General features: G+C 31.9%; 2 protein-coding genes across 2 annotated transcripts; one reads left to right on the forward strand and one right to left on the reverse strand.

Annotated features, from left to right (window-relative positions):
• Positions 1-2,943: 2,943 nt before the first annotated feature.
• On the reverse strand, positions 2,944-19,751 carry LOC101885558 (uncharacterized). The gene is made up of 6 exons (XM_087250363.1): positions 16,233-19,751; positions 14,886-14,967; positions 5,677-5,857; positions 5,440-5,603; positions 5,258-5,355; positions 2,944-3,263 (listed from the first exon to the last, which is right to left on the reverse strand). The coding sequence occupies exon 1, from the start codon at positions 19,106-19,108 to the stop codon at positions 18,053-18,055; it is 1,056 nt and encodes a 351-aa protein (XP_087106489.1). The 5' UTR covers positions 19,109-19,751; the 3' UTR covers positions 2,944-3,263; positions 5,258-5,355; positions 5,440-5,603; positions 5,677-5,857; positions 14,886-14,967; positions 16,233-18,052.
• On the forward strand, positions 12,559-17,774 carry LOC147845104 (uncharacterized). Its single transcript, XM_087250625.1, has 4 exons — positions 12,559-14,372; positions 14,923-14,979; positions 16,027-16,106; positions 16,243-17,774. The coding sequence occupies exons 1-4, from the start codon at positions 14,219-14,221 to the stop codon at positions 16,429-16,431; spliced, it is 480 nt and encodes a 159-aa protein (XP_087106751.1). The 5' UTR covers positions 12,559-14,218; the 3' UTR covers positions 16,432-17,774.
• Positions 19,752-23,190: the final 3,439 nt, after the last annotated feature.

A 23,190-nucleotide genomic window follows, 5' to 3' on the forward strand; every position in this document is an offset into this window, starting at 1 on the left:
CAAAGCCTGGACGAACCATTGCAGAAGTTCCGGGTTCAAAAGAAGCAAAAGCCCTGCTTCAATGTTTGTTAGATAAGGACTTCTGACCATCTGTTGCTTCTGATGTCTTGTGAAATATGCAAGCTTTTATGGCTAGTTGGTCTAGGGGTATGATTCTCACTTTGGGTATGAGAGGTCCCGGGTTCAAATCCCGGATGAGTCCTTGCAGTTTCTCTGTTGTTTAACAGGGCATTATGGCTTTCATAAAAAACGTTTTTCGAAGAATTCCAGTTTGTCAGCAGATATTGTCGGCACATAAAACATTCCTTTGCATAGTGGCATGGTTCTCTAGGAGTATGATTCTCGTTCATGCCATGATAAATCCCAGATTCAAATTTCGGTTGAGCCCTTACAGTTGTCTGCTGTTTTGTAAGGGCGTTTTTTGTAAGGGTGTTTTGTAAGAGGCCTTTTTTTCTGAGAATGCCAGTTCGTCAGCAGATAGTGTTGCCCTGTAAAGTTGCTTTCTGAGTGAACTATGCTTTTAAGCCAGGGGTCACCAAACCTGTTCCTGGAGGTCTTAAAATGACAACCAAAGAGTTTGTTTCCAGTTTTTTCCAGTTGTTTACACACAATTTCTGAAAGCATGTTTCATATTGTCAGAACTCTACACACAAATCCCAAAACACACACACATTGGGCAAAACTCTTCAATTCTTCTGCAAAATGAAACTATACGTTCAAAACAATGTGATTTCTTCTCAAAATGGTATTTTGTTTTCAAATGACACACACAAGCCATCACATTAACAGACATTCATAAGATAAGTTAAACACTAATGTGCTTAATGTAAAACACTATGACGACTTCTTCTCTATTCATCATAATGACTTTCTGTTAGCCTTTTTCAGTTCAGTGTTACACTTACTACAGACAGTACATAGACCTACAGAAGTGCATTGTAAAATTTTTCTGAAAATTGTTTTTATACAAAACAAACAAATACCGAATATATTTTACTGTATTTTCCCCACAAAAACAGCGTACAAAGTGTTGATCCCAACCAACACAAAGTTGCAGAAAATGTGGTCTACATATACCATCAACAGAAGTATTTACTAAATACAGTTACAGAAAATACATAAATAAATAAATAAAAAAACAGCTATACTGCATTCTCTTTTCTGTTTTGGTGTGGCCAAGCAGTGGGGGAAAAGTCACCTTGCATGGCAAATCCAGCCATGAAAAGCATCAACTGCTATAGCTTGGAGAAGGGGTATAGGTGTGTTTGGATTTCGGTCATACACTTTTCATCTCTAGGCAGGAAAAAAATCCTCAATAGTTTTGAGGAATGGAGATTATGGAGAGGGAGATAAACAACTATAAAAATTGTTGTGCAGTAAACTAGTTGTGAATCAGATGAGCTCTCAAATGTAATTCAATTTGTCGCACTATCCATTATGCCTCAAAGCTATACAGTTTTATAATTTATTTCGTTAAGCTCTATGAAAAAAGCACACGCACCAACCTGAACTAAGGCGCTGCTGGGATTTGAGCCCAGGATCTCCTGTGTACACGACAGGCACTTTGACCAGCTAAGCCACAGCGCCACAAATGGATAGCGCATTGGACTTCTTGGCTGTGAGCCGAGTCATTTAAAGGTTTTGGGTTCGAGTCCCACAAGAGTTGCAAGCTTTGCCCTTTTTCTTCACTGACTTAAGGTGTGGTGCGTTTCCAACATTTCAGGCATCTGTCCATCCCGTTTTGCTTTTTTCTTTCATTGCGCAGTGCAGGCTCAGATACTAGGGGTACTCTACAAGGAAGCCGATGACTTAATTGAGCTGTTTTAAATAAGGAAGATTATAAAACAGTGTAGGGCCGAGTGGACTTGAGGAATGACTCGAAGGCAAACTGTGGTTTAGGGTAAAAGTGACTGCCATTTATTCTTAAGATCACGCCTTTTGGATTTGTCATACAAGAGCCTCTTTATGCATGTGCAAAGTAACTGAGTAGAAAGCATAGTAAATTTTGCTTCCCCCACACTGTCTTAGATGAAACTGTTTTAGAAGTATCGTATCCAGAGGTTTTTTCTTTTAGTGTTAAGACTAACGGCTGTTTCACACCGCAAGCGCCAGCAGCACGTGAGCAGAGCGTGTTTTTTCGGCGTCCTTGTTAACAGATTAGAGCTTTCATAATGCACGCAGTAGCAGCGCGTCAGAGCGAGGCGTGAGCGTCGCTGAAGCAGCAGTGCAGCGATAGTTTTGGTGCCGGGTCTATTTTTGACGCGCTGCTCACGCTCAATTAAAGTGACAGTGCATTAATAATGACCAAAACACAATGAATGACAGTAAAAAGTAGCAATTGTACCCAATAAATGCCTTAATAATGTCAACTGATTTATATATAGTCAATTGTAACCCAGGTTACTAGTGGGTAGTACACAGCAATAGAGCAAATAGAAACACCCTTATAAATATGAAAAAAAAAAAACATTGGCAGAATACTCGATTAATTATTATATATTAAAATTATTTATTTATATAAATAATTCATAATAGAGTATTATACAGCATTCAAGGGAATAGTGCTTTAGAAGAACATCATCGTGCCTTACACTATAGCAGCAGATCAGATTTACAAACAATAACAAATCTCTGTCTGTTAGCTTGTGTTTACCGTTGCTATGGTGATTCAGTGTTCGCAAGGGAATGCAGAGATGTAAGTTGTTATATTAATAACAGTAGAAAACTATTAGATTTATATCTTTTAATGTTTTAAATGCGTATTAACTGTGAAAATTGACCATTAATAAGATGCTGAAATGATTTCTATCATATATTTTTAATGAAGGATTGAGAGAAAAAAACAAGATTTGTATCTGTGAGTGAAATGCTATTTAAGTAAAATGCTGTCATTTGTAAAAAGAAAATGCCAAATAGGAGAGAGAAATAGGAAAAACACAGAAATTCAGCAGAGAGAAGCATATACATGGTCATTTATTGTTGCTGTTTATTTACAAATGTGTTAAGCTGAGATAATGCATACACTGTAAAATGCTAATGGTTTTTTTTCTCCCCTTTGTTTGTTTGCTTGTGCATCTTCTTCTGGTTTTTCATCGGTGAGATGTTCTATTGAAGTCAGTTGCTGAATGTGATCTGCTCTGCATTCAAATTAATTGAAGTGTGAACTCTTTTCTGGATTTGGATTGTCTCAACTTCCATCGGTGATTGTCTAATTGTGGAGTTGGACTGGCGAGCCTCCCATTAAGTGGATTTTTTGGATACACCTGTTGGAAAGATACAAAGTGAAACCTATTCAGCGTCATGGTAGGAGTGTAAATTTACAACACACTCACAAGTGCAACATCCTGGATCTCTGAAACTGAATTTGCAACCTAGTTGTTTTGCAAAAGAATCTTTTTGAGTGTTCATCACCTGTACTGGACTTTTGGGAAAATTTGAAATGTTTTAAGTAAATGTTTTATTTTCATTTTTATTTTATTTGTACATTGTTTCATTGGAGTGTTCATTTGTTGCAATTTTTGAAGCTTTATAGAGAGAAGTTAATTGGTTTAAGAAGGGAAACCTTGATTATATATTAAATAATAAAACAATTTTAATATTGTACTATTAAGAGGGTTTTGGACGATGGCATTATATAGCATGGTATGGTGATGCGTAACCAATTGGACTTTAAAATTTTTAAGTCTAGACATTCAAACATGCAGTGCTACCGTTTTTACCGTTTCTTTTTTCGATTAAACAAATACCCCCTGTCTGTTTTTGTGGCTTAGTTGGTCAAAACACCTGTCTAGTAAACAGAAGATCCTATGTATGAATCCCAGCAGTACTTTATCTGCAGTGAGCTGTGCTTTTATGGGCCAGAGAGTACCAAAAATTGCTTTCTGTGCAACAGTGCTAGAGGCAGGAGCTCTGTGGTGCAATGGATAGTTCATTGGACTTCTAGGCTGTGAGCTGAGGCCAGTGCGAGCCAGGATGAGCCGGGGCAATTGCCCAGGAGGTTAAGCAGTGAGGCCGAAATCATGTTGCGTTTCCACTGTCGGGCTAGTAGCTCGCAGCACGTCACGCAAACCCCGCCCCATAACATCCCCCGAATCAAACGTCACACAACCCGCCCACTTCAGCAGGAATCAGCCAGATAAAGCACACCATCACATCCTCACGAAACCATTCAAATAAAGACAACTGAAACAAACAATTGACACGTTACTGTACAACATTACATTTTATGTCTATACGCACATGCCTGTGTGTTCTCATTCATCATATTCATTTACTCACCGACCGACTGAATTTGAAACTAATTTTCATGCGAAGCAACACGCCCCTTCAGCTACTCCAGAACGCAGCAGCATGAGTGGTCTTTAATGAATTGAAAAGAGCACATGTCACTCCGCTACTCACCCGTTTGCACTGGCTGCCAGTTGCTGCTCGCATCAAATTCAAAGCTCTGATGTTTGCCTACAAAGCGACCTCTGGCTTTGCTCCCTCTTATCTGCTCTCACTTCTGCAGATTCATATGCCCTCAAGAAACTTGCGTTCTGTGAATGAACGTCGCCTCGAGGTTCCATCCCAAAGAGGGAAGTAATCACTTTCCCGAACTCTCGCATTCAATCTGCCCAGTTGGTGGAATGAACTCCCTAACTGCAACAGAACGGCAGAGTCACTTGCTGTCTTCAAGAAACGACTTAAAACTCAACTATTTAGTCTCCTCTTCACTTCCTAATCTGCAATTGCCTCTAGCTATACCACTAACTGTACTCAAAAAAAAAAAAATAATTCTTACATTACTAATGCTTTCCTTCTTAGACTTTACAGCCCTGAAACTTGCCTACAGCACTTATTTATTGTTGCTCTTATAGTTGTGATAATTGCTTCCTTGTCCTCATTTGTTAGTCGCTTTGGATAAAAGCGTCTGCTAAATGACTAAATGTAAATGTAAAACAGCGAGCTGTGTACACGCCCTTAAAATGACACATTATAACACATTATAATAAAAAAATCTGGATTGTGTTTTGAACTGAACCTAGACTGGCACACTCAGAAGAACCATAATAATAATGTTAAATCATTAAAAAAGGGGTAAACTATGTGCCCTTTAAGCAATGTGTTTACTTTATTAATTATTCAATAATCATCAAGATTGATAAAAAAGTTCAACACACACAGCAGTGAACGTGTGCACACACACACACACATCAGTGAACATGTACAAACACACACACACAGTTGATACAGTAGGCCTACATACTGTATCTACCTTGGAAGAATTGATATGGTTCTTTAAGTGTTGTTTTACGTATGGAGCCTGATTGAATTTTATTATAGCGTCTTCGTAAAAACATCTGTCCATAATTCCTGAAAATAGAAAAAATATATATATATATAAATAAAGAAACTGCACAGAAACGATTCAATCATATTAAAGAGATTTGAACTAACCTTCTAACACAACTAGCGGTCCAGGTCCCTGATGGAATATGGCTCCCCAGACATGAATTTTTACTGGATGCTTTGGTTTCGATTTCACAACATGGCGGTTTATTAATAGGGTATGTCCTATTAATAAATTTGTAGGACATGTAAGCTCGTATAAAGCAAATAGCCTAAATAAAGAGATGCATGGATTAATGTAAATAAATAAATCTTTTCATTATGGCATTGTTCAAAATGGCTTACCTGGCTTTTCCAGAGGTCCACCTGAGTTGTTTTACTGGTTTTCTAATATTGCAGACTGATGCTTTTAACTGTATTCTAAACAGAAGCTCACTCTGAATCTTTTTAGCAGATCGCTATTGTGGATTGTGCTGCACAGCCAACTTAAAAGGGACTGCATCAAAGACAACCCAGGTGGCACATACTAAAAACAACAAGAACAAAAAGTATTTATAAAAAAGTAAGAATTTTTTTTGGCACAGCAGGGTCTTTCTTCAGGGCTCGTTGGTCAAGGGGTATGATTCTTGCTTAGGATGTGAAAGGTCCTGGGTTCAATCCCCTGACGAGCCCTACAGCTGTCACAGAAAAAGCAGTGGAACTTTGGCATTTCTACTTTAATTGTAGCACCTTTTGCTGTGACTTTAGTTAATGAACATTTAGTGGACTTCTAATTTAAATTAGTTTAACATGTACAATTATACAGACAAAACCGTCTGCTACCCTCAGGCAGATGGTTCCGCAGCATCTGGTTACGCACCAGCCGGCTAAAGGAAAGTTTCTTCCCTCAGACTATCAGGCTGATGAACACTTAACACACAGGCTCTTCCATACCCTCACTGCACACCATCAATATGTAGCATGCACTGACCTTTAGCCAATCCATACTTGAAACAACACTGCCTACAACTATGTGGACACCTATTCATTGTACATATCGCTGTCAATTTCACATTGTCATTTTATTTGTCTGTTATTTGTACTGTCGTTGTATTTGCACTGTCATTGTTTTTGCACTATCTGTATTTTTTACTGTTTGTACAGATAATTTTTCATGATTTTTGGTGAATTTTTCATGATTTTTGGTGATTTTTTCATGATTTTTCAAGATTTTTTCATCTTTCATGATTTTTCGTGATTTTTCAAACTTTTTTCATATTTTGCGATTTTACAAAAAATTTTCATTTTTTGCGATTTTTCAAAAAATTTTCATATTTTGCAATTTTTAAAAAATTTTTCATTTTTTGCGATTTTTCAAAAATTGTTCATATTTTGCGAATTTTCAAAAATTTTTCAGTTTTTGTGATTTTTCAAAAATTTTTTATATTTTGCGATTTTTCAAAAAAATTTCATTTTTTGTGATTTTTTAAAAAAATTTCATATTTTGCGATTTTTCAAAAAAATGTCATTTTTGCGATTTTTCAAAAATTTTTCATATTTTGTGATTTTTCAAAAATTTTTCAGTTTTTGTGATTTTTCAAAAAAATGTTATATTTTGCGATTTTTCAAAAAAAATTTAATTTTTGTGATTTTTAAAAAAATTTTTATATTTTGCAATTTTTCAAAAATTTTTCATTTTTTGGGATTTTGCGATTTTTCAAAAATTTTTCATTTTTTGTGATTTTTCATAAAAATTTCATATTTTGCGATTTTTCAAAAAATGTAAATTTTTTGTGATTTTTAAAAAAATGTTCATTTTTGTGATTTTTTGCGATTTTTCAAACAATTTTAATTTTTTGTGATTTTTTGCGATTTTTCAAAAATTGTTCATATTTTGCGATTTTTCAAAAATTTCATTTTTTGCGATTTTTCAAAAAATTATCATATTTTGCAATTTTTCAAAAAAATTTCATATTTTGCGATTTTTCAAAAATTTTTAATTTTTTGTGATTTTTTGCGATTTTTCAAAAAATTTTCATTTTTTGTGATTTTTTGCGATTTTTCAAAAATTGTTCATATTTTGCGATTTTTCAAAAAATTATCATATTTTGCGATTTTTCCAAAAATTTTCATGTTTTGTGATTTTTCAAAAAATTTTCATGTTTTGCGATTTTTCAAAAAAATTTCATATTTTGCGATTTTTCAAAAAATTTTCATTTTTTGTGATTATTTTGCGATTTTTCAAAAAATTTTCATGTTTTGCGATTTTTCAAAACAATTTTATATTTTGCGATTTTTCAAAAAAATTTTCATGTTTTGCGATTTTTCAAAAAAATTTCATTTTTTTGCGATTTTTCAAAAAATTTTCATTTTTTGTGATTTTTTGCGATTTTTCAAAAAATTTTCATGTTTTGTGATTTTTCAAAAAAAATAATATTTTGCGATTTTTCCAAAAAATTTCATATTTTGCGATTTTTCAAAAAATTTTCATTTTTTGTGATTTTTTGTGATTTTTCAAAAAATTTTCATATTTTGCGATTTTTCAAAAAAATTTTATATTTTGCGATTTTTCAAAAAATTTTCATTTTTTGCGATTTTTCAAAAATATTCATGTTTTGCGATTTTTCAAAAAAATTTTATATTTTGCGATTTTTCAAAAAATTTTCATTTTTTGCGATTTTTCAAAAATATTCATGTTTTGCGATTTTTCAAAAAAATTTATATTTTGCGATTTTTCAAAAAATTTTCATGTTTTGCAATTTTTCAAAAAATTCTCATATTTTGCGATTTTTAAAAAAAATTTCATATTTTGCGATTTTCCAAAAAATTTTCATATTTTGCGATTTTTCAAAATTTTTAAATTTTTTGTGATTTTTTGCGATTTTTCAAAAAATGTTCATTTTTTGTGATTTTTTGCGATTTTTCAAAAATTGTTCATATTTTGCGATTTTTCAAAAATTTCATTTTTTTGCGATTTTTCAAAAAATTATCATATTTTGCGATTTTTCCAAAAATTTTCATGTTTTGTGATTTTTCAAAAAATTTTCATGTTTTGCGATTTTTCAAAAAAATTTCATATTTTGCGATTTTTCAAAAAATTTTCATTTTTTGTGATTATTTTGCGATTTTTCAAAAAATTTTCATGTTTTGCGATTTTTCAAAACAATTTTATATTTTGCGATTTTTCAAAAAATTTTCATGTTTTGCGATTTTTCAAAAAAATTTCATTTTTTTGCGATTTTTCAAAAATTGTTCATAATTTGTGATTTTTCAAAAAATTTTCATTTTTTGTGATTTTTTGCGATTTTTCAAAAAATTTTCATGTTTTGTGATTTTTAAAAAAATAATAATATTTTGCGATTTTTCCAAAAAATTTCATATTTTGCGATTTTTCAAAAAATTTTCATTTTTTGTGATTTTTTGTGATTTTTCAAAAAATGTTCATGTTTTGCGATTTTTCAAAAAAATTTATATTTTGCGATTTTTCAAAAAATTTTCATGTTTTGCGGTTTTTCAAAAAATTCTCATATTTTGCGATTTTTCAAAAAATTTTCATATTTTGCGATTTTCCAAAAAATTTTCATATTTTGCGATTTTTCAAAAAAATTTCATATTTTGCGTTTTTTCAAAAAATTTTCATATTTTGCGATTTTTCAAAAAAATTTCATTTTTTGCGATTTTTCCAAAATTGTTCATATTTTGCGATTTTTCAAAATTTTTTAATTTTTTGTGATTTTTCAAAAAATTGTCATATTTTGCAATTTTTCTAAAAATTTTCCTTTTTTGTGATTTTTTGCGATTTTTCAAAAAATCTTTATATTTTGCGATTTTTCAAAAAATTTGCATGTTTTGCGATTTTTCAAAAAATATTCATGTTTTGCGATTTTTCCAAAAAATTTATATTTTGCGATTTTTCCAAAAATTTTCATGTTTTGCGATTTTTCAAAAAATTTTCATTTTTTGCGATTTTTCAAAAATTGTTCATATTTTGCAATTTTTCTAAAAATTTTCCTTTTTTGTGATTTTTTGCGATTTTTCAAAAAATCTTTATATTTTGCGATTTTTCAAAAAATTTGCATGTTTTGCGATTTTTCAAAAAATATTCATGTTTTGCGATTTTTCAAAAAAATTTATATTTTGCGATTTTTCCAAAAATTTTCATGTTTTGCGATTTTTCAAAAAATTTTCATTTTTTGCGATTTTTCAAAAATAATTTTTTTGCGATTTTTCAAAAATTGTTCATATTTTGTGATTTTTCAAATAATTTTTCATTTTTGTGATTGTTTGCGATTTTTCAAAAATTGTTCATATTTTGCGATTTTTCCAAAAATGTTAATGTTTTGTGATTTTTAAAAAAAATTTCATGTTTTGCGATTTTTCAAAATAATTTCATATTTTGCGATTTTTCAAAAAATGTAAACTTTTTGTGATTTTTAAAAAAAATTTCATTTTTTGTGATTTTTTGCGATTTTTCAAACAATTTTCATTTTTTGTGATTTTTTGCGATTTTTCAAAAAAAATTCATATTTTGCGATTTTTCAAAAATTTCGTTTTGTGATTTTTAAAAAATTTTTCATGTTTTGCGATTTTTCAAAAAAAATTCTTATTTTGCGATTTTTCAATAAATTTTCATATTTTGCGATTTTTCAAAATATTTTCATGTTTTGTGATTTTTCAAAAAATTTTCATGTTTTGCGATTTTTCCATAAATTTTCATATTTTGCGATTTTTCAAAAAATTTTCATTTGTTGTGATTTTTTGCGATTTTTCAAAAAATTTTCATGTTTTGCGACTTTTCAAAAAAAAATTTATATTTTGCCATTTTACAAAAAATTTTCATATTTTGCGATTTTTCCAAAAATTTTCATATTTTGCGATTTTTCCAAAAATTTTCATATTTTGCGATTTTTCAAAAAAATTTCATATTTTGTGATTTTTCAAAAAAATTATCATATTTTGTGATTTTTCAAAAAATTTTCATATTTTGTGATTTTTCAGAAAAATTTCATATTTTGCGATTTTTCAAAAAAAATTCATATTTTGTGATTTTTCCAAAAATTTTCATTTTTTGTGATTTTTCAAAAATATTCATGTTTTGCGATTTTTCAAAAAAAAATTATATTTTGCGATTTTTCAAAAAATTATATTTTGCGATTTTTCCAAAAATTTTCATGTTTTGCAATTTTTCAAAAAAATTTCATATTTTGCGATTTTTAAAAAAATTTTCATTTTTTGTGATTTTTTGCGATTTTTCAAAAATTTTTCATTTTTTGTGATTTTTTGCGATTTTTCAAAAATTCTTCATATTTTGCGATTTTTCAAAAAAATTTCATATTTTGCGATTTTTCAAAAAATTTTCATTTTTTGTGATTTTTCATTAAATTTTCATATTTTGCGATTTTACAAAAAATTTTCATATTTTGCGATTTTTCAAAAAAAATTAATTTTTTTGCGATTTTTCAAAAATTGTTCATATTTTGTGATTTTTCAAAAAAATTTTCATTTTTGTGATTGTTTGCGATTTTTCAAAAATTGTTCATATTTTGCGATTTTTCAAAAAAGTTAATGTTTTGCGATTTTTCAAAAAAATTTCATATTTTGCGATTTTTCCAAAAATTTTCATATTTTGCGATTTTTCAAAAAATTTTCATTTGTTGTGATTTTTTGCGATTTTTCAAAAAATTTTCATGTTTTGCGATTTTTCAAAAAAAAATTTATATTTTGCCATTTTACAAAAAATTTTCATATTTTGCGATTTTTCCAAAAATTTTCATATTTTGCGATTTTTCAAAAAAATTTCATATTTTGTGATTTTTCAATAAAATTATATTTTGTGATTTTTCAAAAAATTTTCATATTTTGTGATTTTTCAGAAAAATTTCATATTTTGCGATTTTTCAAAAAAATTTCATATTTTGTGATTTTTCCAAAAATTTTCATTTTTTGTGATTTTTCAAAAATATTCATGTTTTGCGATTTTTCAAAAAAATTTCATATTTTGCGATTTTAAAAAAATTTTTCATTTTTTGTGATTTTTTGCGATTTTTCAAAAATTTTTCATTTTTTGTGATTTTTTGCGATTTTTCAAAAATTGTTCATATTTTGCGATTTTTCAAAAAAAATTAATTTTTTTGCGATTTTTCAAAAATTGTTCATATTTTGTGATTTTTCAAAAAAATTTTCATTTTTGTGATTGTTTGCGATTTTTCAAAAATTGTTCATATTTTGCGATTTTTCCAAAAATGTTAATGTTTTGTGATTTTTAAAAAAATTTTCATGTTTTACGATTTTTCAAAATAGTTTCATATTTTGCGATTTTTCAAAAAATGTAAACTTTTTGTGATTTTTAAAAAAAATTTCATTTTTTGTGATTTTTTGCGATTTTTCAAACAATTTTCATTTTTTGTGATTTTTTGCGATTTTTCAAAAATTGTTCATATTTTGCGATTTTTCAAAAATTTCGTTTTGTGATTTTTCAAAAAAATTTCATGTTTTGCGATTTTTCAAAAAAAATTCATATTTTGCGATTTTTCAATAAATTTTCATATTTTGCGATTTTTCAAAATATTTTCATGTTTTGTGATTTTTCAAAAAATTTTCATGTTTTGCGATTTTTCCAAAAAATTTCATATTTTGCGATTTTTCAAAAAATTTTCATGTTTTGCGATTTTTCAAAAAAATTTCATATTTTGCGATTTTTCAAAAAATTTTCATATTTTGCGATTTTTCAAAAAATTTTCATTTGTTGTGATTTTTTGCGATTTTTCAAAAAATTTTCATGTTTTGCGATTTTTCAAAAAAAATTATATTTTGCCATTTTACAAAAAATTTTCATATTTTGCGATTTTTCAAAAAAATTTCATATTTTGTGATTTTTCAAAAAAATTTCATATTTTGTGATTTTTCAAAAAATTTTCATATTTTGTGATTTTTCAGAAAAATTTCATATTTTGCGATTTTTCAAAAAAATTTCATATTTTGTGATTTTTCAAAAAAATTTCATATTTTGCGATTTTACAAAAAATTTTCATATTTTGCGATTTTTCAAAAAATTTCATATTTTGCAATTTTTCAAAAAATTTTCATATTTTGCGATTTTTCAAAAAAATGTTCATATTTTGCGATTTTTAAAAAAAATTTCATATTTTGCAATTTTTCAAAAAAATTTCATATTTTGTGATTTTTCAAAAAAATTTCATATTTTGCGATTTTTTGCGATTTATCAAAATATTTTCTTTTGTGATTTTTAGTGATTTTTCAAAAAATTAATTTTTTGTGATTTTTTGCGATTTTGTAAAAAATTTTCATTTTTTGCGATTTTTCAAAAAAATTTTCATTTTTTGCGATTTTTCAAAAACATTTAATTTTTTGTGATTTTTTGCGATTTTTCAAAAAAATTCTTTTTTTGTGATTTTTTGTGATTTTTCAAAAAAATTTCAGTTTTTGCGATTTTTCATAATTTTCATTTTTTGAGATTTTTCAAAAAAATTTCATATTTTGCGATTTTTCAAAAAAAATTCATATTTTGCGATTTTTCAAAAAAAATTAATATTTTGCGATTTTTCAAAAAAATTTCATATTTTGTGATTTTTCAGAAAAATTTCATATTTTGCGATTTTTCAAAAAAATTTCATATTTTGCGATTTTACAAAAAATTTTCATATTTTGCGATTTTTCAAAAAATTTCATATTTTGCAATTTTTCAAAAAATTTTCATATTTTGCGATTTTTCAAAAAAAAGTTCATATTTTGCGATTTTTAAAAAAAATTTCATATTTTGCAATTTTTCAAAAAAATTTCATATTTTGTGATTTTTCAAAAAAATTTCATATTTTGCGATTTTTTGCGATTTATCAAAATATTTTCTTTTGTGATTTTTAGTGATTTTTCAAAAAATTAATTTTTTGTGATTTTTTGCGATTTTGTAAAAAATGTTCATTTTTTGCGATTTTTCAAAAAAATTTTAATTTTTTGTGATTTTTCAAAAACATTTAATTTTTTGTGATTTTTTGCGATTTTTCAAAAAAATTCTTTTTTTGTGATTTTTTTGTGATTTTTCAAAAAAATTTCAGTTTTTGCGATTTTTCATAATTTTCATTTTTTGAGATTTTTCAAAAAAATTTCATTTTTTGTGATTTTTCATAAATTTTTCTTTTTTGTGATTTTTCAAAAAATTTTCAGTTTTTGCGATTTTTCATAAAATTTTCTTTTTTGTGATTTTTTGCGATTTTTCAAAAAAATTAATTTTTTGTGATTTTTTGCGATTTCTCAAAAAAATTTCATTTTTTGTGATTTTTCAAAAAATTTTCATTTATTGTGATTTTTTGCGATTTTTCAAAAAATTTTCATATTTTGTGATTTTTTGCGATTTTTCAAACAATTTTCTTTTGTGATTTTTAGTGATTTTTCAAAAACTTCATTTTTTGTGATTTTTTGCGATTTTGTAAAAAAATTTCATTTTTTGCGATTTTTCAAAAAATGTTCATTTTTTGCGATTTTTCAAAAAATTTTCATTTTTTGCGATTTTTCAAAAAATTTTCTTTTTTGTGATTTATTGCGATTTTTCAAAAAAATTCGAATTTTTGTTATTTTTAAAAAAAAAATCATTTTTTGTGATTATTCAAAAAATTTTAATTTTTTGTGAATTTTCAAAAATTTTAATTTTTTTGAATTGTTTATTATTTTTTAATTTTCGTGATTTTTTGTGCATTTTCAAGATTTTATCATTTTTCATGATTTTTCTTGTTCTTTCAAGATTTCATTTTTCGTTATTTTTCTGTTTTTTCATTTCTCGAGATTTTTCATGACACTGAAGCGGTTCCAGCAGTACATTCTCAGCAAAGATATAGGCTTTATTTTATTTTTTTAACTACTTTATTAAAAATATATATCATGCTGGCAACATTTCATGCAAACTACAACTTGTAACTCACAGAAACCCCCAAAGGACAGGCCTTTTCCTGCAGTGGCGGCCAGCTCCAGCTCATCGGGTTCTAGAGGTGACGGTGGATGCGCAGATGATGCGCTACTTGTGAAAACCCTCAATGCTTTTGAAGCACAAGGTGCACAGCAAATTAATTGGTGTTCAATTTTTAAGTGTTGTGGTAATTCAGAGTGATGAGTTGTTTAATGTGATGAGTTGTTTTAAAGATGTTGAAAATAAAAATAAATTTTATTGTGTAATTTGTTTATTTTTTTTATTCATTATTATTTTATTTAAAGTTTTATTCTCAGTTGATTTCATCTTTGGTTTTGGCTACTGCTGCCAGTATTTTGATATACATTTTACATATATTTTACACAATAAGAGTTTGCTAATTAACACTCTCTGAGTGGTAAAATTTTTTTAACACTTTCAAAAGTGTTATTTTAACACTTTTATAGTGGTTCCCATATAAACACTGAGGGAGTGTTAATTTGAACTCTAAGGTAGTTAAATCTACAATCTAAAATTTGCAGTGTGTATAACCCTTTATTATTGTCTTTAATTGTTTATGTACCATAGCATAATCAATGAAACACAACATCAAAACACTGTGCTGATGAGATTGTCTTCTTGCTGCTTTGACACTGACTTTTGCCTATCTTGTGTTTTTTTTTGTCCTTCTTTAGCAGTTGAGGACAAAGGCGGTCTGCCGAAGAAACCACTCAGCTCCTCTGAAAGACAAGGTATATCACATAATGAATGTCACTTATTAACATTTATTCATACTGTTGCAGCATGAACTACAGTTGAGGACGCTCCTGTGAAATATTTATTCAAGCTAATGGAGCAAGGACATTTTCACAGTACTTACGATAGTATATTATCTTCTGAAGAAAGTTTTATTTGTTTTATTATTTATGTTTTTTATTGGCTACAAAACAAACAGTGTTAAGCTAGTTAAGCCTTTACTTTCTCAATCTAAATATGGTAGCACATCAGAATAATAGTCCTTTAGTTAATCAATTTACTAACACTAAGTGTCACCAATCTTGTGCAGCATTTATTAATTACAGGTCAACATTAATGCATTATTAAAATCCAAAGTTGTGCTTGTTGACATTATTTCATGCACAGTGCATTAATGAACTAACGTTATTTAACTTAAACATTAAATCGTTAACAAAGATGAATGAATACTGTAATTAATGTATTAAACTTTTAAGTCATGTCAGTAAATGCATTAACTAATATTAACTAATGGACTATTACTCTAAAGTGTTACCTTAAAGGGTGACACTTTACAATAAGTTTGTATCAGTTAATGTCAAAGCATTTACTACCATTAACAAGCAATGAACAATACACTTAATGCAGTATTTGTTCGTGTTACAGTCATCCATGCCAACTCACAGTCCATCAACTAAGCATTAAATATTATTTTAATAAAGCATTAGTACATGTTGAACTATGATTAAAAATGTTGTACAAGCATTGTTCATAATTAGTTCATGTTAGTAAACACATTATCTAATGAAACCTTATTGTAAAGTGTGACCCAATATTATGTTCTGTCATCATGGCAAAGATAAATTATAAGAAATTAGTTATTAGAACTATTATGTTTAGAAATGTGCCTGAACAAGTCCTCTCTCCATTACACATAAATTGTGAAAAATAAACTCAAATTTAACAGGGGGGCTTATAATTCCGGCTTCAATTGTATGCATTAATAGATAAAAGTCGTCACACTAAGACACTGTCTTCTGATAATCACAACTGTGCTCATTTAGGAGCCGGGGAAGCAAAGAGAAGAAAACGTTCCTGTGAAGATCTGTCACAGAAGCCCCACTCAGACTCTCCACTGTCTGCTGTAAGTTCATCGTTTGTACATCACAATTAGGTGGTGTATATACTCCTGAATACAGTTTTGTGAGCATAGATGGGGAGACTGTGCAAAAAGTTTATGTCAATGAAAGGTTTTAACTATTATACTTACTTTGTTGAAGGCTCCTGCATCGACTTCTTTATTGGAGGCTCCTGCATCAGCCTCATCAGTTCCTGGCCAGTCTTCTTCATCGGCTCCTGCATCAGCCTCATCAGTTCCTTGCCAGTCTTCTTCATCGACTCCTGCATCAGCCTCGTCAGTTTTTGCCTCGGCTTCTTCATCGGCTCCTGCATCAGCCTCATCAGTGTAGGAACTCATCGGCATATTGCAGTGGTCAACACAAGTTGAATCTGAAATCTTGGGCATCTCCAATGGTCTCATTCATTGAACTAGCTTGAGGGCTTATACCATCAGGATAACAGAGCGCCAATTGATTTTGGGCTCCTCTGACCAGTACTTCTCCGCAGATGTTCTGTTACCCTTCAGCTAACTAGCCAATGATTAATTAAATCAGTTAAATTAAAACACAATGGCCCTTACAGGATCTTCAGCGGAAACCATTTCACGAGACTTTTAATTGACTCCTGGTCATGTGCTCGCCTTGGGCACATCCTGCTAGAAGCACAATTTCGTAGAGACAAAGAGATCTCTAGAAACATTAATGCATATGAACAAAAGCTAATCTCTTAATATGAGGAACATTATGGCATATTATTCAATCAACTAGGTTAATCAATGCGTTGTTAATCTGTATGTGTCTGAAATGTATGATGTCTGGTATTGAACGAAAGCTAGTGACATTTGCAATACGTTGGTGTAAATGAAAAACTAGTAGTACAAACAGTATTCATCTTGTAACGTTTGATGTAAGAGTTTCAATCTTGCAAGAGTTCTACCACGTAAAAACTACATGCAGTCTGTTAATTAATGACCTTTCCTACGTCAGTACGGGGCGTGGCCCCGCCCTTCATGGCAGCTGCTCATTGGCAGACAGTGCCATGGGGACGAACCAGACCAGGTCACTTAAAAACACCCTGCAACAAAGAAACTTTGCTTTTTGCATCAGCTAGCTTGCGCATGCTTTTGCTCTCTGCCCCCTTTCGCCTGCCCGGACACCGCGCCGCCACGCGATTGGGTCACTACGAACTTCCACGCAAACCTCTTAAGTTTCGGGACTCCCGAAGCTGCATGAACTTCCGCAAACCGACTCTCAGCAGTCCGTCACCTCGGTAACCCAGGACAACAGCCATTCACGAGCGCGTGAATCCCAAAGACGTCATCGAAGCGAGAAACCACCCAATCAGGAGCACCGTGTTTCCCCAAGGCCAGCCGGCGAGGGAGATTCGACTTCAGCAAAAAGGGCGCAAGTAACACAAACTAATGTTGTCTCTTGCTGATCTTGTGCAGATTGATCTTAAGCAGTTAAAGATAAGCCATATCTCTGCTTTTGTGGTTTCTCAGGTGTTATTCTAAGATCTTGCAAGAAGTATTAGAATTAATTTGGGACGTTGTCAACTCATATTGCATCCTCTGAACTGCCTCTGTGTGTATGTGTGAATGTGTGTGTGCGTTTGTTTGTTGTTTGCTTATTACGTAGTTAGTTTCATTTATCGTAGTGTAGCTCAATAAATCTTTGTACTCATTTTGTAAGAACTGTGTTCTTGTTTATGTGCTTCTAAGTCATTGCCTCGAGCTGTAGATCTTGTTACCTTGCTAAAAGATCATCCAATACTGTGTTATGTTATTATCGTTGGCCACGTAAATAATATTAACAAGATTGGTAAGATACGATGTCTTCTATTTGCGGGACAAATGGTAGATAAAGTGTGAATCTTTTAATCTGATTCAATCTGACTCAATTGAGTCGAATCAATGATTCGAATCTTCAGGATCCGATTCATTGAAATGAGCTAATAAACCCCTGATCGATATTAAAACGTAGGTTGATCCCCTACATCAGTTTTTGCCTCGGCTTCTTCATCGGCTCCTGTATCAGCCTCATCAGTTTCTGGCCAGTCTTCTTCATCAGCTCCTGCATCAGCCTCATCAGTTTCTTGCCAGTCTTCTTCATCGGCTCCTGCATCAGCCTCATCAGTTTTTGCCTCGGCTTCTTCATCGGCTCCTGTATCAGCCTCATCAGTTTCTGGCCAGTCTTCTTCATCGGCTCCTGCATCAGCCTCATCAGTTCCTTGCCAGTCTTCTTCATCGGCTCCTGCATCAGGCTCGTCAGTTTTTGCCTCGGCTTCTTCATCGGCTCCTGCATCAGCCTCATCAGTTTCTGGCCAGTCTTCTTCATCGGCTCCTGCATCAGCCTCGTCCGTTTTTGCCTCGGCTTCTTCATCGGCTCCTGCATCAGCCTCATCAGTTTTTGCCTCGGCTTCTTCATCGGCTCCTGTATCAGCCTCATCAGTTTCTGGCCAGTCTTCTTCATCGGCTCCTGCATCAGCCTCATCAGTTCCTTGCCAGTCTTCTTCATCGGCTCCTGCATCAGCCTCATCAGTTTCTGGCCAGTCTTCTTCATCGGCTCCTGCATCAGCCTCATCAGTTCCTTGCCAGTCTTCTTCATCGGCTCCTGCATCAGCCTCGTCAGTTTTTGCCTCGGCTTCTTCATCGGCTCCTGTATCAGCCTCGTCAGCTCCTGCCTTGGCTTCTTCATCAGCTCCTGTATCAGCCTCATCAGTTCCTGCCTTGGCTTCTTCATTGGCTCCTGTATCAGCCTCATCAGTTCCTGATTTTACCAGGGGAGACACGGGAGTCTCTGTCCTCTTGCGCCCTTTCCGCGGGGGGCTTTCAGTGCCCGCTGCCTCCCAATCCTCCTCCTCCTCCACCAAGGCCCTTTCAAAGAGTCTGCGGCGCTCGCGTGCTTGGAGAGGTCCGAGGTGAAGTGCGTAGTACTTATCTGAGGTTGAAGTGTCATGGCACATGAATTGCGCCACCTTGCGGTGATCCTCTGAAGAGTGTGCATCAGAGGTGTGGACTCGAGTCATGTGACTTGGACTCGAGTCAGACTCGAGTCATGAATTTGATGACTTTAGACTCGACTTGACAAAATATAAAAAGACTTGCAACTCGAACATAAATGGACTTGAACATAAATGACTCGGACTTTGACTAGGACTTGCCCCTATTGACTTGTAAAGACTTGCTGCTTCCCATGAAAAGCCCAAAGATAAAAAAAAGTATGTTGACATGGACAGCTCTCTCTCTCTCCCCGTTTATGTGTGCGTGTGTGTGTGACAGCTTGCGCGCGTGTGTGTGTGTGACAGCATGCGCGCTTTCGGCATGACATCCAATCAAAGCACGGTAGATTGTTTTGATTCGACAGTATCCAACGTGACTACTATGAGGCGCCGGAGTGGACAAAAGTCAAGCGAACGCAGAGAGAATTTGAATTTGAGATCGAGCCAATACTCGCGTGCCAATACTCTGTCTCTCTCTCTCTCTCTCTCTCTCTCTCACATACAACATACACCTCTCTCTCTCTCTCTCTCGCTAGTGCATTCAGTCTCTTTGCGTTCGCTTGACTTTTGTTTACGATGGCGTCTCATACCTTTAGTGCTTTTGCTCTCACGGGATCCTCCTTTTAAACTGACCCTTCGCTAAGCCACGCCCAAAAACCGCCACCCACCAATCGCGGCTTACCAATCGTGGCTACGGACAGGGGCTCTGTCAAGCTTTCGAGCGAGGGAAACAAGCCAAATCGTTGCGCAATTATTGGATTGTGCAAATCTGACACCCGCTATCCTAAAAGTTTGGACTGGGTGGTGGGATTTTTCCCTTTTCAAAACCTAAAGCCCAAGAGGAGAAATGCCAGCGTGGATCAAGCTGTGTGAGGGGCGGGAAAGGAGTTAACAGCTAAGTTGATTTTGTTTTCGATATTCACATTCAGTGATGGGTGGCAATAACTCACACTCCTCTTATCCTAAACAGATCTAAACTGTGTTCTTATATAAAAAAAAAAAGCAGGTTATGTTTACCAGCGGTCTTTTTCTTTTTTTCCACTCGATATTATGAGCACTGCTTAGTTTAAACCCTCGCCATTGTAACGCATTTAAATACATACGCTAATATTTGCTGGTAGGAAATATCTATTTGTTCACTTCTGTTATTTATACTTTGATTTGCATTTCAATTTTTTTTCTTCCACTTAACTGCAAATTTGAATAAAAACTGGATAAAGAGCACACAAACATGCTGACAGTAATAGGTACTGTACACTGTTATGGGTCAATGATGCTAATATTCGGCACAAATCTATCAGTTTCTTAGGTTATTAGATTATTTTATAATTTCACCTCTCCTGCTGTGCATGAACTATGCTGTTGAATGTTCAGCGTATGAGGTTGCTAGGCTAACCTTGCTTCAATTTTGATAAAATTATTCTCTAATCAGTTGCTATTATGTTGTGAATATACCCCTGTAATGTATACTGCAGTCCTCTTTTGTCTGGCTTTCTCAGATATCTCACCTGTTTGTCAAAAATGACTAATAAATCCTTGGGAATGTCTGACACCAGCGCATACACACTGTAATAGATGTGCCAGGCATGAAAGCTTGACAGGCGTAGCAACAGTAACTAAGGAGGGCGAGGCTTAACGAAGGGTTATTCCAAGAATGTTGATATGGTTTCTTTCTTGCTTTACTATTTATTTACAATACACAAAAAACCAAAAGGTTAAGGTAAATTCTTTAATAAATTCTAGTGTTTTTGAGTATTATACTTGTTGTATACTTGTATTATACTTATTATAGTAGTATTAACAATAGTGAACAGATAAAATACAAAGTGTAGTTTTACTACAGTAAAGTGTAGTGATTTGTAGTATAAAATACCCTATATTGTAAAATAATACAGCACTGGGTAATTTGTTTATATTACACTTGTGTTACCATAGCAACTATAGTATTACCACAACTGATCAATTGAAGTTCTTTACTGTAGTAGGCTACTGTTCAAAACACAGTACATGTCAATATACGTGTTCAGGGGCCCTGTGGAACAGCTTTCCTCAAAATGAAGAGGATAACATGGAAAATGTCCTCCACAATCTCATCAGTAAAGTGGAAGCCAGCAGACACTAGTTTACTTTATTTTAGCTGCCATGATAAAATGAGATTGATAGTGAGATTTATTTAAAGAGTGAAAAATACAGTAGGCTATAATACCTTATCAAGTGTTTCCTTATTTTTATCACATTTACATTTCTGCTTGCATTAGTTTTTGTTTAAATGCTTTTAAAATAAAATGTATTCTTTACATCCAACATCTATTCCAGGGGTGCCTTATAGTGGCGTAAACCCCTTTACAAGGGGTGTTACCCCTGTGTAAACTCTAGCCACCCCTGTGACCAACCCGATATGATTTTGCTGTTGACATTATTTATTTAAGTCTACTTACATAAATGCAATACAATGCAATATTTCAATAAATAAATAGCAGCCACTAAATTATTGTGGATTGATTGGTGCCACTGACGTAGCTGGCCTCTTCTGGCCCCCCTTAAGCAAATTTTCAGGGGGGCACCACTGGTCTATTCTCTGTCTTTAAGTGTTTGAAACTGAAAATATCTCATCATATAAAACAAACAAAAATGTTATGGTTTATTAGATTAAACATTTAATATGTAAGTCTATTTTAGTATTTTGGTTATTGTTATTAAACAGTGCAGCAATATGAATCATATCAAAAAGCATGAAAGGAAGAGGGAACACGACACAAATTGTGAGTTTGCATATAATCTCTGAGAGCGCTCAAGATAATTTGTGTGTGAGCAGTGCATATTTGCGAGCGAGAGAAAATTTGCGCATGAGCAGCGTATATTTGAGAACTCGCAATCAGTTTTGTCCACAAACAGAGGAAATCCGTGCACGAGCATCACACAAGGTAGCGAGCAAAGCTCTTCAACTTTATGTGAAGAAAACAACGTTATTGTTTGTATGAAGTAGCCTACTTCATTAACAATATGTGCTACCATTTTACATTGCTGCTAGACGGATTTGCAACTCCATCTCTTTAGCACACACGAGATTCAATTGACAAAATTCCAATTTCACTCAATTTAACTTTGCGGCATACAGGAGTTGGTCTACTGCTACCACATTGAGGTTATGTAATTTTGGTTAATCACAAGTTGATCACCGAAGACATAACATAGCACAACTAAACTTAATGAATTAGACAGCAGGAGACCTGAAATTTCTGTGTGATGTGAGGCAAAATGGAGTCTTTTTTTGGTGGAACTCGTTCTTGTGCATTATGCTGTGTAGACGAGACCCAGCACTGTTCAGTACTTTTTCAGAAAATTGCATTTGTATTTTTATATATCTGAGCAATGTTCTTTCATAAAAAAAAGGTTTGTTTAATTAATACAGATCTTACAACCATACCTAATCTGTTTAAATTTTATTTTTTTGTTAAAAAGACTCGAAAAGACTCGAAAATCAAACTAAAGGACTTTGGACTTGACTTGAGACTTGTTGCCTTTGACTCGGGACTTGACTCGGGACTTGCCTGTCTTGACTCGGGACTTGACTCGGGACTTGAGGGCAATGAATTGAGACTTACTTGTGACTTGCCAAACAATGACTTGGTCCCACCTTTGGTTTATTGTGGGTATGTTGTTTACATGAAAAAATCTGTGTTACAAGTTAAACAAAAAATCTATTAAACAATAATATTTTTGAATTTAAATATTTTTTGTCTTGCGTTTACATTAATTTGACATTTAAATAGCCAAAATTACAAGTTTCAGTATTTTAGGTGTGATTAATCGCGATTAATTTTTTAAAAAAAAGGTGCGATTAATTAGTTAATTTTTTTTAATCGATTGACAGCACTAATATATATATATGTATATATGTGTGTGTGTGTGTGTGTGTGTGTGTGTGACTACTATTACTAACAGCAATGTTAGGTGGGCAAAATAAAACTGAAAAAGGATACTTTTTTAAACTAGTATGGGTCTATAAATCTCATTGTCATCCTTTAAAAGGTTTAAAAACCAACATTTTTATAAATTTATATATTCATGAATGAAGAATATTTTGCAAAGCATAAACGGTTATTAAC

This window comes from Danio rerio, chromosome 4 (assembly GCF_052040795.2).
Source record: "Danio rerio strain M-AB ecotype USA chromosome 4, GRCz13ab, whole genome shotgun sequence".
Lineage (NCBI taxonomy): Eukaryota > Metazoa > Chordata > Actinopteri > Cypriniformes > Danionidae > Danio > Danio rerio.

Bases quoted from the DNA above. Each gene is read 5' to 3' on its own strand.
- LOC101885558 (XM_087250363.1), bottom strand. From the start codon at position 19,108: ATGACTCGAGTCCACACCTCTGATGCACACTCTTCAGAGGATCACCGC.
- LOC147845104 (XM_087250625.1), top strand. From the start codon at position 14,219: ATGCAAACTACAACTTGTAACTCACAGAAACCCCCAAAGGACAGGCCT. The intron at 14,980-16,026 runs GTATATCACATA...GTGCTCATTTAG, and splicing joins CAGCTCCTCTGAAAGACAAG to GAGCCGGGGAAGCAAAGAGA. The intron at 16,107-16,242 runs GTAAGTTCATCG...ACTTTGTTGAAG, and splicing joins CAGACTCTCCACTGTCTGCT to GCTCCTGCATCGACTTCTTT.